The sequence below is a fragment of the Barbatula barbatula genome, assembly GCF_947034865.1.
Source record: "Barbatula barbatula genome assembly, chromosome: 1".
NCBI lineage: Eukaryota > Metazoa > Chordata > Actinopteri > Cypriniformes > Nemacheilidae > Barbatula > Barbatula barbatula.
In genome coordinates this window covers 12,618,009-12,635,052 of record NC_136766.1, presented here as the reverse complement: position 1 = coordinate 12,635,052, position 17,044 = coordinate 12,618,009, and the positions used below count along the sequence as shown (strand labels likewise).

At 37.4% G+C, this 17,044-nt stretch overlaps 1 protein-coding gene across 1 annotated transcript; it reads left to right on the top strand.

The window, feature by feature from the left end:
- The first annotated feature begins 8,604 nt into the window (after window positions 1–8,604).
- On the top strand, window positions 8,605–12,758 carry uqcrfs1 (ubiquinol-cytochrome c reductase, Rieske iron-sulfur polypeptide 1). Its single transcript, XM_079470398.1, has 2 exons — window positions 8,605–8,911; window positions 9,679–12,758. The coding sequence occupies exons 1-2, from the start codon at window positions 8,701–8,703 to the stop codon at window positions 10,287–10,289; spliced, it is 822 nt and encodes a 273-aa protein (XP_079326524.1). The 5' UTR covers window positions 8,605–8,700; the 3' UTR covers window positions 10,290–12,758.
- The last annotated feature ends 4,286 nt before the right edge of the window (window positions 12,759–17,044 follow it).

The window sequence follows — 17,044 nt, the reverse complement described above, 5'->3', positions numbered from 1 at the left end:
TCTGCAGTATTAACTATTTACCAGCATCAGTTGAACTGTCTTCTCTAGACGGTTTCATCTTAACAAAATAAACAAACGTTACTGCGAATGCGCACTTTTGTGACCCCAACTGAACTTCCGGTACACATTCACCAACAATAGAATGCCTGTAGATTATTTCTAAAAACAATCGAAAGAAACCGAGAAGAACTGTTACTTGGCTAAACTTGTCTCTCCAATATTTAGAATTTAGACTGCGATACAAAGCGTAAGAGCTAGATGTCAATGTACCATATGGTTTGTTTAAATGCGACCGAACTACCGGACCTATTCAACAAATTGTTTGTTTAATAAAAGGAACGTACAACAAAATTCAACAAATCGTTTATTTAATACAATGATTATACTATAAACATAAATTAAATCAAATATACATAGTTTTATTATAATACACTAGCTAAACACAAACTAGATGTTAAATGAGGGTCAGGCATGCACGCATCCAATGAAATGGTCTATACATCTGAGATCATTTGTATGCAGTGTGCGCTTTGGACAGATATCGACTTTCCATCACTTATCATTATTGGTTGGCTAGAGACACTTCTGAAACAGAGGACACACATGTTAACCCATGTTTTCATCCAAATACATGCATATTCAGTGTGAGAATTGTTCACATTGTAATGCACTTTAAGATGAAACTGGCAGTGGGAGCTGTCTGTGGTGCTGAACAATGATTGTAGGAGCTCTTGTTGAAAATGTCAATGAGTTGTCATTTTAAAACAGGCCTATGATAATGTGTATTCTGCCTTGCTATAGTGTGTACATACATCTTTAAAATAATCATTACTGTTAAATATTGGATACATTTAAAGGTCCAATGTGTGATTTTTAGGAGGATCTTTACAGAAATGCAATACTATGTTTTCAGAGGTGTTTTTATCACCTTCGATGGACCTATTTCTATACCACAGTTCCCCTTACATGGTATTCCATAAACTGAAAAACTGTGTTTCTTAAATACATTATCTCCTTCGGCAAAGAAGTAAAAACATGACATCATCTTAGTCCTGTGTCAGCCACCAAAGTGCTTTGAAAGGGAGGGGTGGAGTGAGCAATTGTTGGTTGCAAACCCACCACTAGATGCCGCTTTATTTCATACACTGCATCTTCAAATGTGGAAGAAACAATGAAGCTTTTCATTTAACTTTAACTTTAGTAAAAAGTTAACTTGATTTTTTTTTGAAAGTTTGAAATCAAAATATTTTTGGACCTCCTGCAGTACTGCAGCAGACCCCCTGTTGAAGACCTCATGCTGTAGAAAACACCCTACAGTGCCATTTATAGCAACCCTGAGAATGCAACACGTACTTGCATACTTGGTAATCGCATTCTGGCACATTTTCAAGAAATTTGGATATATGCACTTTCATCTTTCAGCTTTAAAAAGTGATCAAGCAAAAGTTTTTATCCAAGAGATGCACTCTTATTAGAAAGGTATAGTCCCCTGTTGAGAATTTTTCAGGGAAGTAAGTGGTGATTCAAGGTACAATCTGACAATCCTCCAGTACTAGTTCTCAGCTCTGAGCTTTGTTTTTTATTACATAAATTAATATTTGCCCTGTTGGTTCATGCTTGCCAGTCTTCAAAATGTGAAAATGTTAGAAAGTTCTGATGAACTGAAGACCAGGTTCAGCAGCCTTTTAGTTTGCCCATTATTCACGCTCTTTTCTACTCACTTTTCTCACTGTACTATATTATTCAATACAGGCATGTACTACACACACAATGAGCACAGAGAATAAGTTGAGTGAGCCTAATTGAATTCAGCTAGAGAGAGTAGATTCTGTTTCTACACAATACAGAGAAAATAAAAAGGCACTGTGTCTCACCTTGCTTTACAGACATTTTGTACTTTATTTGCCACCAGCCCTTTGTTCATGAATCTTTGTGAAATATTACCCTTCGAACATAAGGAATAATAGAAATATACTTGTTACTTATCACCTCAGTGCTTTTCATATACAAGCAGCTGATGTGGGCTATAACCATAATATGTTTGTTCACAACCATTATAAAGTTGCTTTTATAATGAATTGAGAGTGTAAATACCTCAGATTTTTTGCAGTGGTTTAGCTCCTTCACTCACATAATGTTGGTCTTTATTAGACAGTGTATATTTCCAGCAAATGTCTGTTTGTGAAGATACTGTCCCACTCTTTGTTTCTACTTGCTGTTTAAAAGTTTTACAAAGCTTTGAAGGCTTGTAAAGGGAGATTGCTTTGTGATCAAGCACTTTACCCTTTCAAAGTTGTCATGCAAAAACATGAAAACATACAGTATCTAATAAATTTGAGGTTTCAAATTAAGTGTGAAGCCAGAGTTCTGCAGTCCTTTGTAACTTACTTTGAAATGTGAGAGATATGGAGAAATCTTTAAGCATTGAGCATCATTCATGGGAAAGCACAACCCTTTGAAAGGTGTCCCAGTGCAAATCATTCTTACACTTTGACTTGTTTCTAACAGCATTTATATGCACAAAATCTTCTTGTAATTAATTACATAATCATATATAAAAATCCAGATTTTTTATAATTGCACCTATTATGCACATGTTAAATCATTTGAATTTTATATATTGATACATTTTAATAGACACAATACATTTTACTTAATAACACAATAATATCCATGTTATATTTGTCTTATCATTAGGCAGTATTTATCAGTTGATTTACAGAGCTGCTCTACTGTGATATGCAGTAATCGGATGGTAATTGTTGTATATTTTTGCTTGAGTAGTAAGCAGAAAATACAGGCAAATTAGTTACTGTAATTTCATTAAAGTAAGGAATTACATTTATTCTTCTGTAATTTAATTACAGTTACTTCTGATTTAATTTAACTGAATGATTTGTAATATATTAAAAACTGCAATTGACATAAAAATTCTAAGTCTAACTTTAAAACGTATGCTTTACTGTTTCCTTCTCAAATGTTGAATACTTTGGTCAGTTAATCAGTCCCTCAAGTTTTTCGCGATTCCGCGATCACGGCATAATTGCAAAATCAACAAAATGTAGAATTTTTTCGCGGCCCTGCATAATTTTTCATTTCACTGCAAAATCGCAAAACATTTAATTATCTTACATAAAATAAAGAGAAATTATCTAATTATGTCTAATTTGATTGATTAATGTTTTATTTTCACAAAGATACTGTACAAATCTTGCCTGTTGCACATGTGAGTGAAAGATGTGTGAACCTTTCTTACCTTCAGACTCACATACGAGCGATGGGACCGGTTGAAGCACAATCGGTTAACAGTTAAGTTTTAAGTGCAAAGACCTTACGATGGCCAGTTGGGTGCTCAAAACTTATTTTAGATCACGCTTCCGTTATTTCGTCTGGCCGCTATCACATTCCAACTGATCTCGAACGCCTTCCATGAGGTTCCCCTCCGTCTGTTCACGAAAAGGGCACTTTGGGCATCAAAAATGGCACTTTAGGCAAAGGGGCAGGTGCAACACGAGGAATATAGAGTGAAGAAACATTATGATGGGAAAACTGTTAGGGAGGTATGTTACTGGATCATTGATTTGCTGCAGATCTTAAAGTGACGGGACCCTGCTAGTGGTTTACTTTATTATTATTTTTTTAACTTTTAAACTTTACATTTTAATTAGAGAAGTTGTATAATTTATTGTTAGTAAGTATTTGAATTTATATAAATAGTTAATAAGTATTTATTTAAATATTTCAAGTTATAAAACAAATGTTCCACAAATGTTGAAAATCAGCTATTTTTATTGCAACAATCAGGAAAAAGAAAAAGGGAATTCCTGGCGGGACTGGTTAATAACAATAATTGATGTAGTTACTTATTATTTATTTGAATTAATTAATAAGCATGTCTATCATTGAATAACTTATAATCACAACTAATCAAAGTTGATATAGGATAAAGTAATTAGTAATAAACAGATACGTTTTGAAGAGAGTAATTTGTACATTAATCTAAGTACACTATTGAATATGTAATTAGTAACTAGCAATGAATTACTTTTTGAGAGTAACTTTCCCAACACTGTGTATATTGCCTTTTCAAATGCAAATCCCTCTATCAAACGCAGAAAGAAAGATGAGGGAAAGTATAGATTATGTTTCATTCCTTTGAAGCCTTTAGATGTTCCAAAACTGAACATACCCTTGTCCACCCTAAGACAAGGGCAGCTATTCGTGTGTGGTTTATTATTTCTCTTTCACCAGACTTTCCTTGTCTCTTTGCGGTCCCAGATAGAGTTGCTAAAGTGAACAAAGTTCCCAGCTTTCACTTGAAGACAGAGACCTTTGTGTTGAGATAAGGCCATCAACTTCCCTTCACTGCAAGAATTCCCAAAGGCATCGCTGCCTTGTCCCATCACTGCGCTGCTCGAGGCATCCCGAGCCCACTGCAGAGGGAGCAGGTTAGAAGTTAGAAGCGCTGGCATAAATGACAGCTTATCAGACTGTGTCATCTGAACCGAGCTCAGCGCGAAATTGTCGAATGCCACGAATGACATTATCTGGGTTTCTGCATGCGTTCTCCTTCCTTGGAGCATCTGATGACATTGTCATCCTGATTAACCAATCGGCACAGGGAACAAAGTACCAGATGTAAGAATCAGCACTAACTGGATAAGTAAATTAGGAACTGTCAAAAATTTAAGCAAGCAGCAACCCACAAAAATAACTAAACATTAGAATTTGAAGTAATTACAAAACATTATTCATAGTGGAGCATTGCCTCTGAGTAACACTGTATGTAACATTTTAATCATATACCATGTTTTTGGTTGTTTTAGCAGCTACACTAAGCATATTTCTGTGGTGAAACAGAATAGATTTTAAATTCATTTTACATGGCTATCATTCATAATATAATTCATAAATTCATCAAACAGGTCAGAGACTGTTTAATTTAAATTCAGATAAAAAAATATAACAATTAGTTTGACCATAACACGACTGTTTTATCTCTGCCTTTTTTTTACTCGATCCCTATAAAGGCAATGAAAAGTAGACTCTTGAGATTTCCATTTAGATAATAACATTCCATCTGGTTACCGCCACGCCTTCTGTCACTCTCAGTCCTCCCAACCAGCCTCCTTATCAATTACAAAGCCACTTTAAAGTCCCAGCTACCAGGATGTTAATGCATTATTGGGTTTGTGGGTGGTGTGCTATCAAGCGGAGAGATGAACAATATTGCTCTTGAGCACAATTTGGGTCCCAGACAAGATCTGCATTTTAGAGATGAGAAGAGATTATTTAGAAGTAGCAGCCGGCACTTTTTTTGTTTGTGTCAGCATGTTCTGTGGGGATATACTGTATGAACATAACCTTTGTATATAAGTGTGTAAAACTGCTTCATAAAGTGAAATGTACACTGAGATTTCCTCATGCATGTGTTGTTCGCTGTGATGTTATTTTGCCCTGTTCAATTTGTATGCGAAAGGTTTATCCAGATATTGAGGTCTGATAATCTGTTCACTATAAATTGAAGATAGAACACAAGATTACTTCCTTCCAAAGACATCTCAGTATGTCTCGATTTATAAATCTTGAACGATTTTTTTATTAGAATTTAGATAGACTTTGAATATAAGCACAATGTCAACAAAATACCACAGACTGTTAAACATTTCAGGCTTTATTAGTTTACTCGTGGGCACAACAATTGTAGATAGAGCTGAATGGTGTGGATGAGATTAAACTGTAGCTATTCACTCTTAAAAAAGGGTGTTTTAAAAGATTTGTCAATGCCATTTTTTGTTTCACAAAAGGTTCCTAGGTGGGAAAAAAATTTCTTCAGATTATACAAATTAAGAAAAAGATGGTTCTTTAAAGAATTTAAAGGATTCTTTGACTGATTTATTTTTTGTGGAACCAAAAATGGATCTTCTATGGCATCGCTTTTTTATGAAGCTCATCTTATTGGATGCTGTAAATAGACCATTTCTGTGCACAAAAAGCATTATACTCCATTGACAGCTATTTAAAGTAGCTACACTCTTAAAAAGTAAAAGGATGCTTTACGCTGCCATAGAAAAAAAATGTTTTGGGCAAAATGATATAAAAAAAAACCTTTAACATCCGAAGAACCTTTTTGTTGCACAAAAGGTTCTTTGTGGAGAAAAAGGTTCTTCAGATTATAAAAAGGTAAGAAAGAGATTAAAGAACCTTTGACTGAAGGGTTTGTTGTGGAACCAAAAAGGATTCCTCTGCATCACTGTGAAGAACGTTTTAAGCATCTTCATTTTTAAGAGTGTAGCTGTCTATTGTGATGAAATTACTTTTTTAAACTTAAATTATATAATTTTAGATTTGCAGGAACTGATTTCACGAGTGCCCTTGTTCTGTTCGGTCATCCACATGGTATTTATTGCTCAGGTGAACTGACTGCCGAGTGCCAAAATTAATGTGAAAAGTGAAGCTATCCAAGCAAACCCATGATGAAATTTGTCAGGATAACATTTCTCATCTTTACCTTCTATAAACCAATCAAATATGTTACATCTGACCACTCGTTCATGACCAAAGCAATACATTTCCCATTCCAGCTTCTAATCAATACTAGAAAAAGCAGGTTGATTAAAATATATTTAGCTCCCTGGGATACATGATTCATCATTTCAAATCTAAAGGTCAAATAAACGAAAAGCCTTCATTAGGAGTGAAAATGTTAAAATGAGAAAATCAATGGATCACATGTAGAAGAGTTAAGATGTACGCCTAGCATACTTAAAGCAGCATTGACCTGATTTTCACTCTCATTTGTCTCTAAAGTGTCAGTGAAGCTCAGGGGGTCATTCTTTTCATCCTCTTTACAGTAGCCATTATGCGAGGAAAGACACATCCCTCCGAGTCCTCATGTGGGTATTGTAAGTGCTTGTGAAGTGGAAGTTCAAAATTAGAAATCCTCCAATCACTTGGAATCTGAAGAGACAGGCGGCCTAATTGCTTTGGCAGTGACACCATCATTGGAAACTCCCCGAGAATATGAGATCACAATGGCGCTGACCAGATAGGGCACTTGTGGTAAAATGGCAGTGGCATCCTTCTCACAAAGAGGCAGTGTCCAGCTGTGCTAGAAGAATTAATTGGTGGAAAGTTGGGTCTGATGCAAGGGGTCAGGCTTTTAATGCACTGTTAGCAGTGCAAAAGCAACGTCAGGATACAAGGGACTTTAACGATGTCTCTCTTAAAGTGGCCTATGCTCTAATGTGGCTCTCCTATCCTCCCCTCTGGGATTACCTCTCTCAGAGATTAAATTATTTTTCTATCACAAGGACAGGAAAAGTTCAGGTGGAGGAACACGTTCAGACTCACTTCTGCAAGTCTGGGTTATATAGATAAAGCATATACTGCAGCATTGTGTCTTTGTATTGTGTGGTTTATATATAAAGAGTGTATTCAATTGTATTGTGAATAAATGGGCTGTAATTACATTATACATCAAATAGTTACAGTATGTTATTACAGCAGGTTTTTTAAATAACCTAATGGCTTAATGGTTTGTTAGGGCTATTAAGAGGAGTCAGGTTTTATTGCTGTCTCATTTAGAGAGAGTGGATGGCAGCACAAAGTCACTCCAACAAGTCCTCTGGGTGCCTATTGCACATCTTATATGAAACGAATAAGCAGGCTTGTGGAAAGAGCAGCGCCAAATGTCAAGAGTGATACAGGAGATACAGTACAGAGATGGCCAGAGCCAAACTGCACAGTCATAGATTAAAAATGTCAATAGACTTTATTTTCAGTTGACAGAGGAGGAATTGCGGACGCAAATTGCCAGGGCTCAATTGCAAGCAAAACGCATAACATTGATCAAAGCTGATGCCGTGGCAACAGCAGGCAATAAGATCAGACGTACTTACTGTACTGGATTTATTAAAATGGGCTGCGAGAATCTGAAAAGCTGCGACCCAGTCAGTGCAAATAAACAGGAACATACAAATGGGATTGCTGTGTTAAAACGTCTTTTGTAATACTCATGTCACACAGCACAGCAGTCTGTAAATGTGAAGTGACAGGAAGGTGTTTGTGGAGAACTTGTGTAGTTGAAAGAAAGAAATTGAAAGTTATTTGAGAAAACTCATTCCTTGCTTGCTTCTTTTCACATGCCAAATACCATTAAACCCCTTTATAATGGTAGTTGTTTACCACAGCTGTTTACCATTGAAACCGTTACAATATTCCTTTATGTATTGGGATTGTGGTCTTATTCCAGTAGGATTTAATGGTGCTGCATTAGTTTTGATCCTCCTCTGCTATAATACATTCCACCACAACCAATATTACCAGTTGAGCCTCACAGAGACCATCAATGTTACAGTAACTATTACAACTATTAAATATATAATGATTTTTTCCAAGCACAAGCAATCTAGAACAAATGTGTGTAAAATGCTTCGAACATTTCTTTTAGCATGGCTACAACCACAAAAAATATATATTTTTGTAAACGCATTAAGATGTACAATGCTCCGGGATATATAGGCCTATTAACTCTATGTTTTCAAACTCTTAAAATCTCTATTTTGTAATGGGTTTAAAACATGACGTCATGTTGCCGACGTAACGTTGACGGTGGACTACGCGCCTTCGTCAGTGCGTCACTGTCGTCAGTAGATCAGGTCGGAAAGAACGCCGCCGCAGCGCCGTTAGCTGAGAAACATGATGTCTATAGCTGCCCGTTCGGGGACGTTTTCCCCGTACCTGCAAGCAACCAACTATGCTGTTGCAGGTCCACTAAAGGCTTTAATACCGGGCGTAGTCGTGAAGAGCGATAAAATGTTGATGGACGTCAAGAAACCGTTCCTGTGCCGAGAGTCTTTGGACGGCCAGAGCGCTAAGACCGGCCTCTCCGTGTCCTCCAGCATCAACGGTGAGTGTCACTGCGGGCTTAGACTGAACTCGAGAGTCGCGGTCTCCTCTCAGGCCTTGTAGCGTGAGCGAGCTCAAGGGCACGGCGTTTTCATACGTTTAATGTGTCGATAGGTTGATGAAGCCGCCTTGCTTTATATAATTAATGTTGAATTTGTATGATGTCCATTCAACTGAACTTAGTTTATACTTAAGAAAGAAACCTTAGCAGTTCAGGTTTACCGCAGCTGTGGTTTGCTAATGTCCTTGTCATAACTGACTGGCATGTCAGTTTGTGGGTTGTGAGAATACACAATATATCTTGCCTTTATTAGATGTTGATGTAGATATTGACCAGGATAACATGAATGCAAATCAATTTAAAGTATTTTAAGTCAAGTGATTTTTGGTATGATTTGAGCGGAGCACTTAGCCGAGTGTGATAGTACTTGCTAGCTAATAACCTGCCAAGACGGGCCTAAAGTTACTGTTACTAACGCTAGTGGTTGCGTAGATTACTTCTGGAAGTTAAATATAGTAATGTAATGTTTAGTTTTTAAGCTTCAGCTATACTGCACTATAAACAATTAACATTATATTCAGAACATTTTATTTAGTGGAGGAAGTGCAAACCATTTTCACCGTGTATGCAGCATTTTATATGATAATATGCCGTAATACTTTATTAATTGAGACTGTTGCATTTAATTTTGGGCTATATATACTCTTATCAACATCTTGTGCCGCTTTTTTCTGAGCAGGAGCTCATTTTTCTGTCTTTTTTTGTAGCTCGCGCTGGGGTGCGTTTTGCCCACACAGACATCAGGATCCCCGATTTCTCTGACTACCGCCGACCTGAAGTTTTGGACCCAAAGAAGTCATCGCAAGACAGTGGTGAAGCCCGCAAGGCCTTCTCTTATCTGATTACAGGTTCCACTGCTGTGGTTGGAGTCTACACAGCTAAGACGGTCGTCTCCCAGTTTGTCTCCTCCATGAGCGCCTCGGCCGATGTGTTGGCTCTGTCGAAGATTGAAGTCAAGCTATCAGACATCCCAGAGGGTAAGAACATGACCTTCAAATGGAGAGGGAAGCCCCTGTTTGTCCGGCATAGGACAGAAAAGGAGATTACAGTTGAGGCTGGTGTTGATCTGGCTGAGCTTCGGGACCCCCAGCATGACAAAGACCGCGTTTTGAACCCATCCTGGGTTATTGTCATCGGTGTGTGCACCCACCTGGGATGCGTGCCCATCGCTAATGCTGGTGACTATGGTGGCTATTACTGTCCATGCCACGGCTCTCATTACGATGCATCCGGTCGCATTAGAAAAGGCCCTGCTCCACTGAACCTAGAGGTCCCCTACTACGAGTTCCCAGATGATGACACAGTGATTGTTGGATAAAGGAAAGAACTATATTCCGCTAATACCTATGATCACCAATCAGTCTGTTCTTTCCTTGTTTGATTTGTCCATCTCACTTCAGACACAATTGATCTACTTTGACTTGGTGGTTAATTTTAAGTAATAAATGTGTATTTTATCTGATAGAAGGCCTCAGTCAAAGTTATTTTTTCAGTCTCGATATGCATGTTTTTGTCTGCTTTGCAATTTTTAACTGCAACCCATATAAGGAACAGATACGATCTGACTGAAAGCATAGTGTGTTTTTCTTGCTGTAGTTATGAAACAGTTACAGTTCATGTAGCATTGAGACGTGCAAGGTAAAATATAGTTTTTTATATTTGATTTGAAATGTTATTTGTATGATTATTTAAGTGTAAGCAAACAATTAACATTTTTAAAAGTTAATAATAGGCTCTCAGTCTTTTAATGCGGCATATAACACAACAATTTTTCTGTTGTAGTTTCATAGTGTGTGCATTAATATGGAAGACATTTCTTGTAGTTAAGACATGAATAGGAAAGAAAAGATGTGCTTCTGCAGTTTTGACACGAGTAAAAGTGATTAAGGTTATAAAAGCTAGCCAACATGTTTGGCATTCCTTCACTTCATTGAGTAATAACCAGCTATGAATAGTAGTACTTGATGTCCCTTGACAGGGCTGTGGCGGGAAAATATAGGCTCAAGTGCTCTTAAGTCTTTATTCAAGAGTTGCACAGATCAGAAAGAATAAAATGATGCTGGTCATTTGATGGTGCCTGAACAGTTACACAAACTGTAAAATATCCTGTTCTCCAGCTGTGTCTGCCTTATTAAATGAAAATCCTTACATCAATGTTTAGTTTATAAATTTTGAATTTATTCTCCAAATTATAGAAAAGCAGTAAATTTGTAGTTTATTTGCAGCCTGCAGTCTTTACTATTTACATTACATTTACTCATTTGGCAGATGGTTTTATCCAAAATGGCTTCCTTTCCATTATACTACACATTTGTTTCTAATTATGTGCATGAAATCTTAATGCATTTCTTCCTTTTAGTAGAAGCACAGCAACCTTTAGCAACACTGATTTTCTCTTAATGTCACAGAACATTTGACATTAGCAATGTCATCCCATGTTATTTCAAACTGACCAACATGTCTGGCATTTCTAGATTTATTTTGGGAATACCAGTGTATTATATTTTGTTTGTTTGATAAGAATCACACAACAGTGAAATCCTACAGTCCTGGTTCTGACAATGTTATGTATTCAAGTATTTAAGAACAGGTTGAAAGAGTCAACATGCTCCCAAGCCAGGCTGCGTAACCCACAGCTTTAGAAAACAGTCAGGGCAAAACATTGTAATTCACAGGACATTTGGAACATTCTGTACAATCGGACAAATGCCAGATTCACATATGATATTATTGCTGTACTAAAATTACTTCTATTATTACCCAATCATTTTCAAATGCTGACCTTTTTCTCTGAATGTGTCTTGGTTGTCACCCTGGTCAGGGAACATTCATTGATTTGGCTCTACGTGTTTTAATACATTAATGCACAGGATTCTCATCCCAGCTCCCTCCCTCTGGTGCCCATGGGCAGGAGCATCCACAGCTTGTGACATGGAACCTGCTCAGTTCTGCAACCCTAAGCTCTTTGCCAGACCGGCCTGCCTGCCAGCAGCTTTGGCGTATATACAGGCCTGAGTGATAGAGTGATGATATCAGAGGGAATGTCAGGATACCATTGTGTACCGTCTAGATATCATGTGGAGATCCTTGGCCTCAACACATTTTGGTCTACCGGATTTTTTTTTTATCTCCGGGTAAGAATTCTTCAAGTTGTTTTCACATTTAGCTATGGAGGATCTATAATTAATTCTGTATGAACTGTATAACCACAAACTAATTTCCAAAAAATTGATGTCTACTGCTTTGCAAAAATATTAATGAATCTAAAGAGCTAGCTGTCTCCACAAATAATGCACTATAATGTTCAGATGTGCAGAGCAAAGACAGAAATGTCATTCATATACTAATGTTATTTTGTTGATGTTTTTTAATTAAATAGATTATTATGTCTTAATCTAGAGAGAGAGAGAGAGAGAGAGAGAGAGAGTGAATGTTGCTGGAGCTGTTATCTTCGAAGAGAGATTGACACTGGGAGGGTGGAATTTAGTTGAACATTTTTTAGAGTTCCTTTTATCTTATGTGTCACATTAATGTAATTATTTTCCATTTGTCTGTAGGGTGATCAGATTATGATTAAATATTTACTAGGTTCCCTATAATTTATTTGAATTTGTTTTGCATTAATTAAAGCCACACTATTTAACTTTTGCTCACGGCTCCCCCATATGGTTGATAAACGTAATTGACTTACTAGTGTCGTAAATAATGATATCGCTGTATAATGCTTCCCTGTGGGGTGGGCAATGCAATACAAATGAATTTGTTGATTAAACTGATGAAAATGGCGAATGCCGAGCATCGTTTGGATTCCATTTCACACTCTTCCGCAGGCAGGTGATGGGCGGGGCTGTGTCTACTGACCTGAACACAGAACTTACAGAGTGTGAATGTAGCTGCTATGAGGCTGCTAGCAGCGTGAGTAGAAGTCCAGTTATGAGTTGTTCTATCACTAAAATCCTTTTAGAGTCTAAAACGTTTGAAGTCGAAAAAACTACAGAGTGTTGCTTTAACATAATAATATTTTTTGGTGTTTTCCTTTTTGGCTGCTATTTTAATTTTTTCCTAAATATGAACTCTTTTTATTAATCAGTTCCATCTTAATGACAGAAATAGCTTTTCAGTGACCCAAATTTATTGTCATCACATTTGTGCACGTGTATTATTTCAGAATTATGGTTTAATTAATTTGCACATATGTGACCCTGGACCACTAAACCAGTCATAAGTAGCACAGGATTGGTTTTGCAATATGCGAAAAACATTGTATGGGTCAAATTTATTGTTTTATCTTTTATGCCAAAAATCCAGGCACGTGCCCCAGTTTAAATCCACTGTGCAATATTACTGACTTGACAAAGGTTTTCTTGACATATTTTCCTCTAATGTATGAGACCGGACTAGCTGGGGATGTAGGCAACGTTAGTTTGTTTATAAAGTCTTTTCTCCCTCAAACTTATCTCCTTACTGCTTCCATTTCCCTGCTTTGCGCAAACAAATTCTGATGTTCATCTGCAGGGGCCATTAATGATTGAGTCAAAATAAGATGATCGATATTATTTCGAAACTCTAGTTTCGTCATGTTTTCATAGCATAGAGAAGTTAAACCTTTTTTAAGCTGAGCAGTGATGATACGTTTACATCGCACGTCAAATGGTTTGTCTGTGAGGGATCAGCTGTGGCATAGAAGTTAGAGCGTTGGGCTTGTGATCAGAAGGTTTGAATCTCAGTGCCAGCAGGTCATGACTGAAGTGCCCTTGAGGAAGGCACCTTTCCCCTGATTGCTCTGCAGTAATGTGCCACTGTAAAAAACTACTTGTATGTCGCTTTGGATAAAAGCGTCTGCCGTAAATGTACTCCCCCTCAAAGAAATTGTGGACCATCCGCCACTGTTTTTAAATACATAATGTTTACCTTCCCCAGTATTGTTGCACTGTAGAAATAGTGGTGTAAGCTTGTATAGTGCAATACATACTTCTTGCTCACAGCAGGTTTTTAAGAAAAAAGTGATAGAAAAAGTAATGGGGGCCTGTGATCCGGTAGAGCTTTAGGTCTAGCAACGCCCCTGCAAAAATAATTTGGATGTTAAGTAAAGGTCATGTTCCGTGAAGATACATTTTTGTTAGTAATATGCTTAGCCAAGGACTTCATTTAGACAACTTTAAAGGTGATTTTCAGTATTCAGATTTTTTGCTCCCTCAGATTCCAGAGTTTTTAATTGTTGCATCTCGGCCAAATATTGTCTGACTCTAAAACAAAAAATACATCAATGGAAAGCATAGGATGTATAAATCTTATTTTAAAAATTGCCCAATAAGACTATATTTACTATTGATAAAGTGCCTGACCAGAGGTTTAAACTGTAATAGAAAGGCCTTAAATAATATCCAGGTATGTTCTTAGCATTATTTAAGAGAATTGTTACAGGAATACCCATTAATACATTATTGAACCCAGAAAATGTGTAATGCATTGCTAATCACGGTAAGGATATATGAGTCTTAAAATTAGAATAATCTAGACCCACTTATCTCGAACATAAACCAAATTTTCTGAAGAAGTGTCACACTGTGCGTTCTGATAGTGAGCTTTAAAAATGGCAGCATAGAAAATTTCAGAAATATGCCCTATTGTCCCACTCCCTCCCCTCTGCTACGCGCACGAGAGTGAATAGGTGGAAATGAGACATCACATATAAATTGTATCATTAGGGGAAATTGATCTCTGCTTTCATACTATGGTGCGATGTTGCCTGCAGCTGGAGCTTTGAAAGCGCCCTCTAAAGCGCCATCCACATGTGGCGCCCCGCGCCGTACCCACTCGCGGCGAGCACCAAGAATGGAGCCTAAATGACTCTTCACTCTGGAGAGAAGCTGGGGAGCGAGGTTGACGTAGGGGACTGGAGAATAATAAACTCTAATGAAAGTCTCTTTTCTTCCTCTTCGTGTGCCAGGAGTTTTTGTGTTCTCACAAGCAGGCGCTGATCTACGGGCTGGGCTGTGAAGAGCTTCATTAATCCTGTCAGTCAACAGCAAACGGCATCTGAGTCATTCTCTGGACAAAAGTAGAAAGGAGGAAAACGGTGCCCTGGGTCACCCTCTGGGCCACTCCCCTGCTAAATGCACAATCACTCTGTTCCATTACTTGAATTTCAGCAGCTTGTGTTTCAACCCTTTTTATCATTTTGGGCTTTGAGCAGCCACCACGCTATGATTATATCTTCACCACCATTTGCTTCATTTAAATAAAGTGTTAGTATTCTTTCTTGCGGTTCTGCTAGCTACCCTCTCTCAGCGAATCTCTCTACTTGCCCCCATTCCATCTCTCCTCAGTGCGCCGTAGTCCATTATATCTCTCTTCTGAGAAGAAAGACGCTGTGCTCTGAATGATAGGGACAAGACTCTCAGCGGGATGTTTTAATCTTGTTTATATCAGAGTAATTAACACTTCTTTGAACTCATGGTTGTTGGCATATCCAATTAGTTGCCTCTCTCCTTTCGCCAAATAACACACAATGTGTTTTTCTTAAAGTGGGCTCTCAAACAATGGGTTCAGTACATATATTTCAAGAATTTCCAGACATAATCTACTTGGATTTAAATGTAAGAATTTTACTAGTTAGCATTGATGTGCCAGGCCAATTTATGTGTTTGCCAAATAACTGGCTGGAGCCTCGGCTCTGATATAAAGAGAAACTTCTTTGTATACTTATTTTTAGAAGTTTAGAGTCTGTGGTATGTGTGTGTAAAATGACGGCTCTTTGAGGGAAATCATGTCCCACTGAGAGTAAATTTCCCAACTCTTAATAGCATCTCACTGTTTGGGAGTTTTGCTTTGTTTTTATAACAGCACAAAGCCTTTTTCAAGGTAGTGTCACGCATATTTAGATATTTGTTAGTTATGATTATGATAATTACCTGAATGTGTTCATTAACCTTTGTGTATGCCACTGGGTTATGCAAATGTCTAAGCAATATAAGGTATAAAGAAATATTACTTTTATAATACAGTATTTAATCCTTTAAAAAGTACAGTGTCTTTTGTTCATTTCCTGAAAACAGCAAATTTACACATCCGAGGTTTCAAAAGGACAGCCACGATAAAGTATTTAATATATTATATTCAAATGATCTTTAGTTAATGAACACATTCAGGTAATTATCATAATCATAACTAACAAATATCTAAATATGCGTGACACTACCTTGAAAAAGGCTTTGTGCTGTTATACAAAGCAAAACTCCCAAACAGTGAGACGTATAAAAGCTGTAAAAAAAAGTATTTTATAGAGTTGTACTGTTTATACAGCACGCTGTAATTTTTTTAAAATATGGTCAAAAGGCAAATTACAAAAAAGGAAAGCAAATTTACAAGAAAAATTTTATACTGTTAACTTTTTGGTTTATTTCTGGCGCCCCAGGTGCCAGAAAATGCCTTTTTTTATAGTGCACGGAGTTTAATATGTACATATTCATATCGCAAAACAATACACTACAATGTTGTTAGCGTACAATAATACTAATGTGCATTAATACTTATTTCCCGAAACATACAGAGCTAATTTTATTTTTAAAAAAATGCATATTAATTATGCTGTTTTTCCTAAACAGCCTGTCAAAACTCTGAAAAGTTTATTATTAAACAAAATATCAAGTTTAATTGACACAGAAGAACACAGAAAGAGAGATGCGAGATGAGCGCTTTGGCTTAATGGGCACAGAAAATGGGAGTCTTTGGGCTTGACGAAGAGAAAAATGTAAGCAGTGGGCAGATGGATGAATGTGGCGAAGGGGATCAAACATCTGCTGGCGCTACAGTGATGATGGGAGGCTGAAATATCTCTGCCTGTATGGAGGCTGGCAGGACCAATCTGCTTCCTATGATTCACTGAGAAACTGGCCAGATTCATCACAGAGAGGGGCCGCCCGCTCACCCGTCACCAGCTAGCCGGTTTGTTTAACTGATCACACAGAAGAAGTAAAAAGCTCAGTGTCGACAGAAATGTTCCTGCCTTCAGACACATGCATGCTGGCATCAGTGCTGGTTTTCATTCTGCAGACTGGGATGAAATTATAA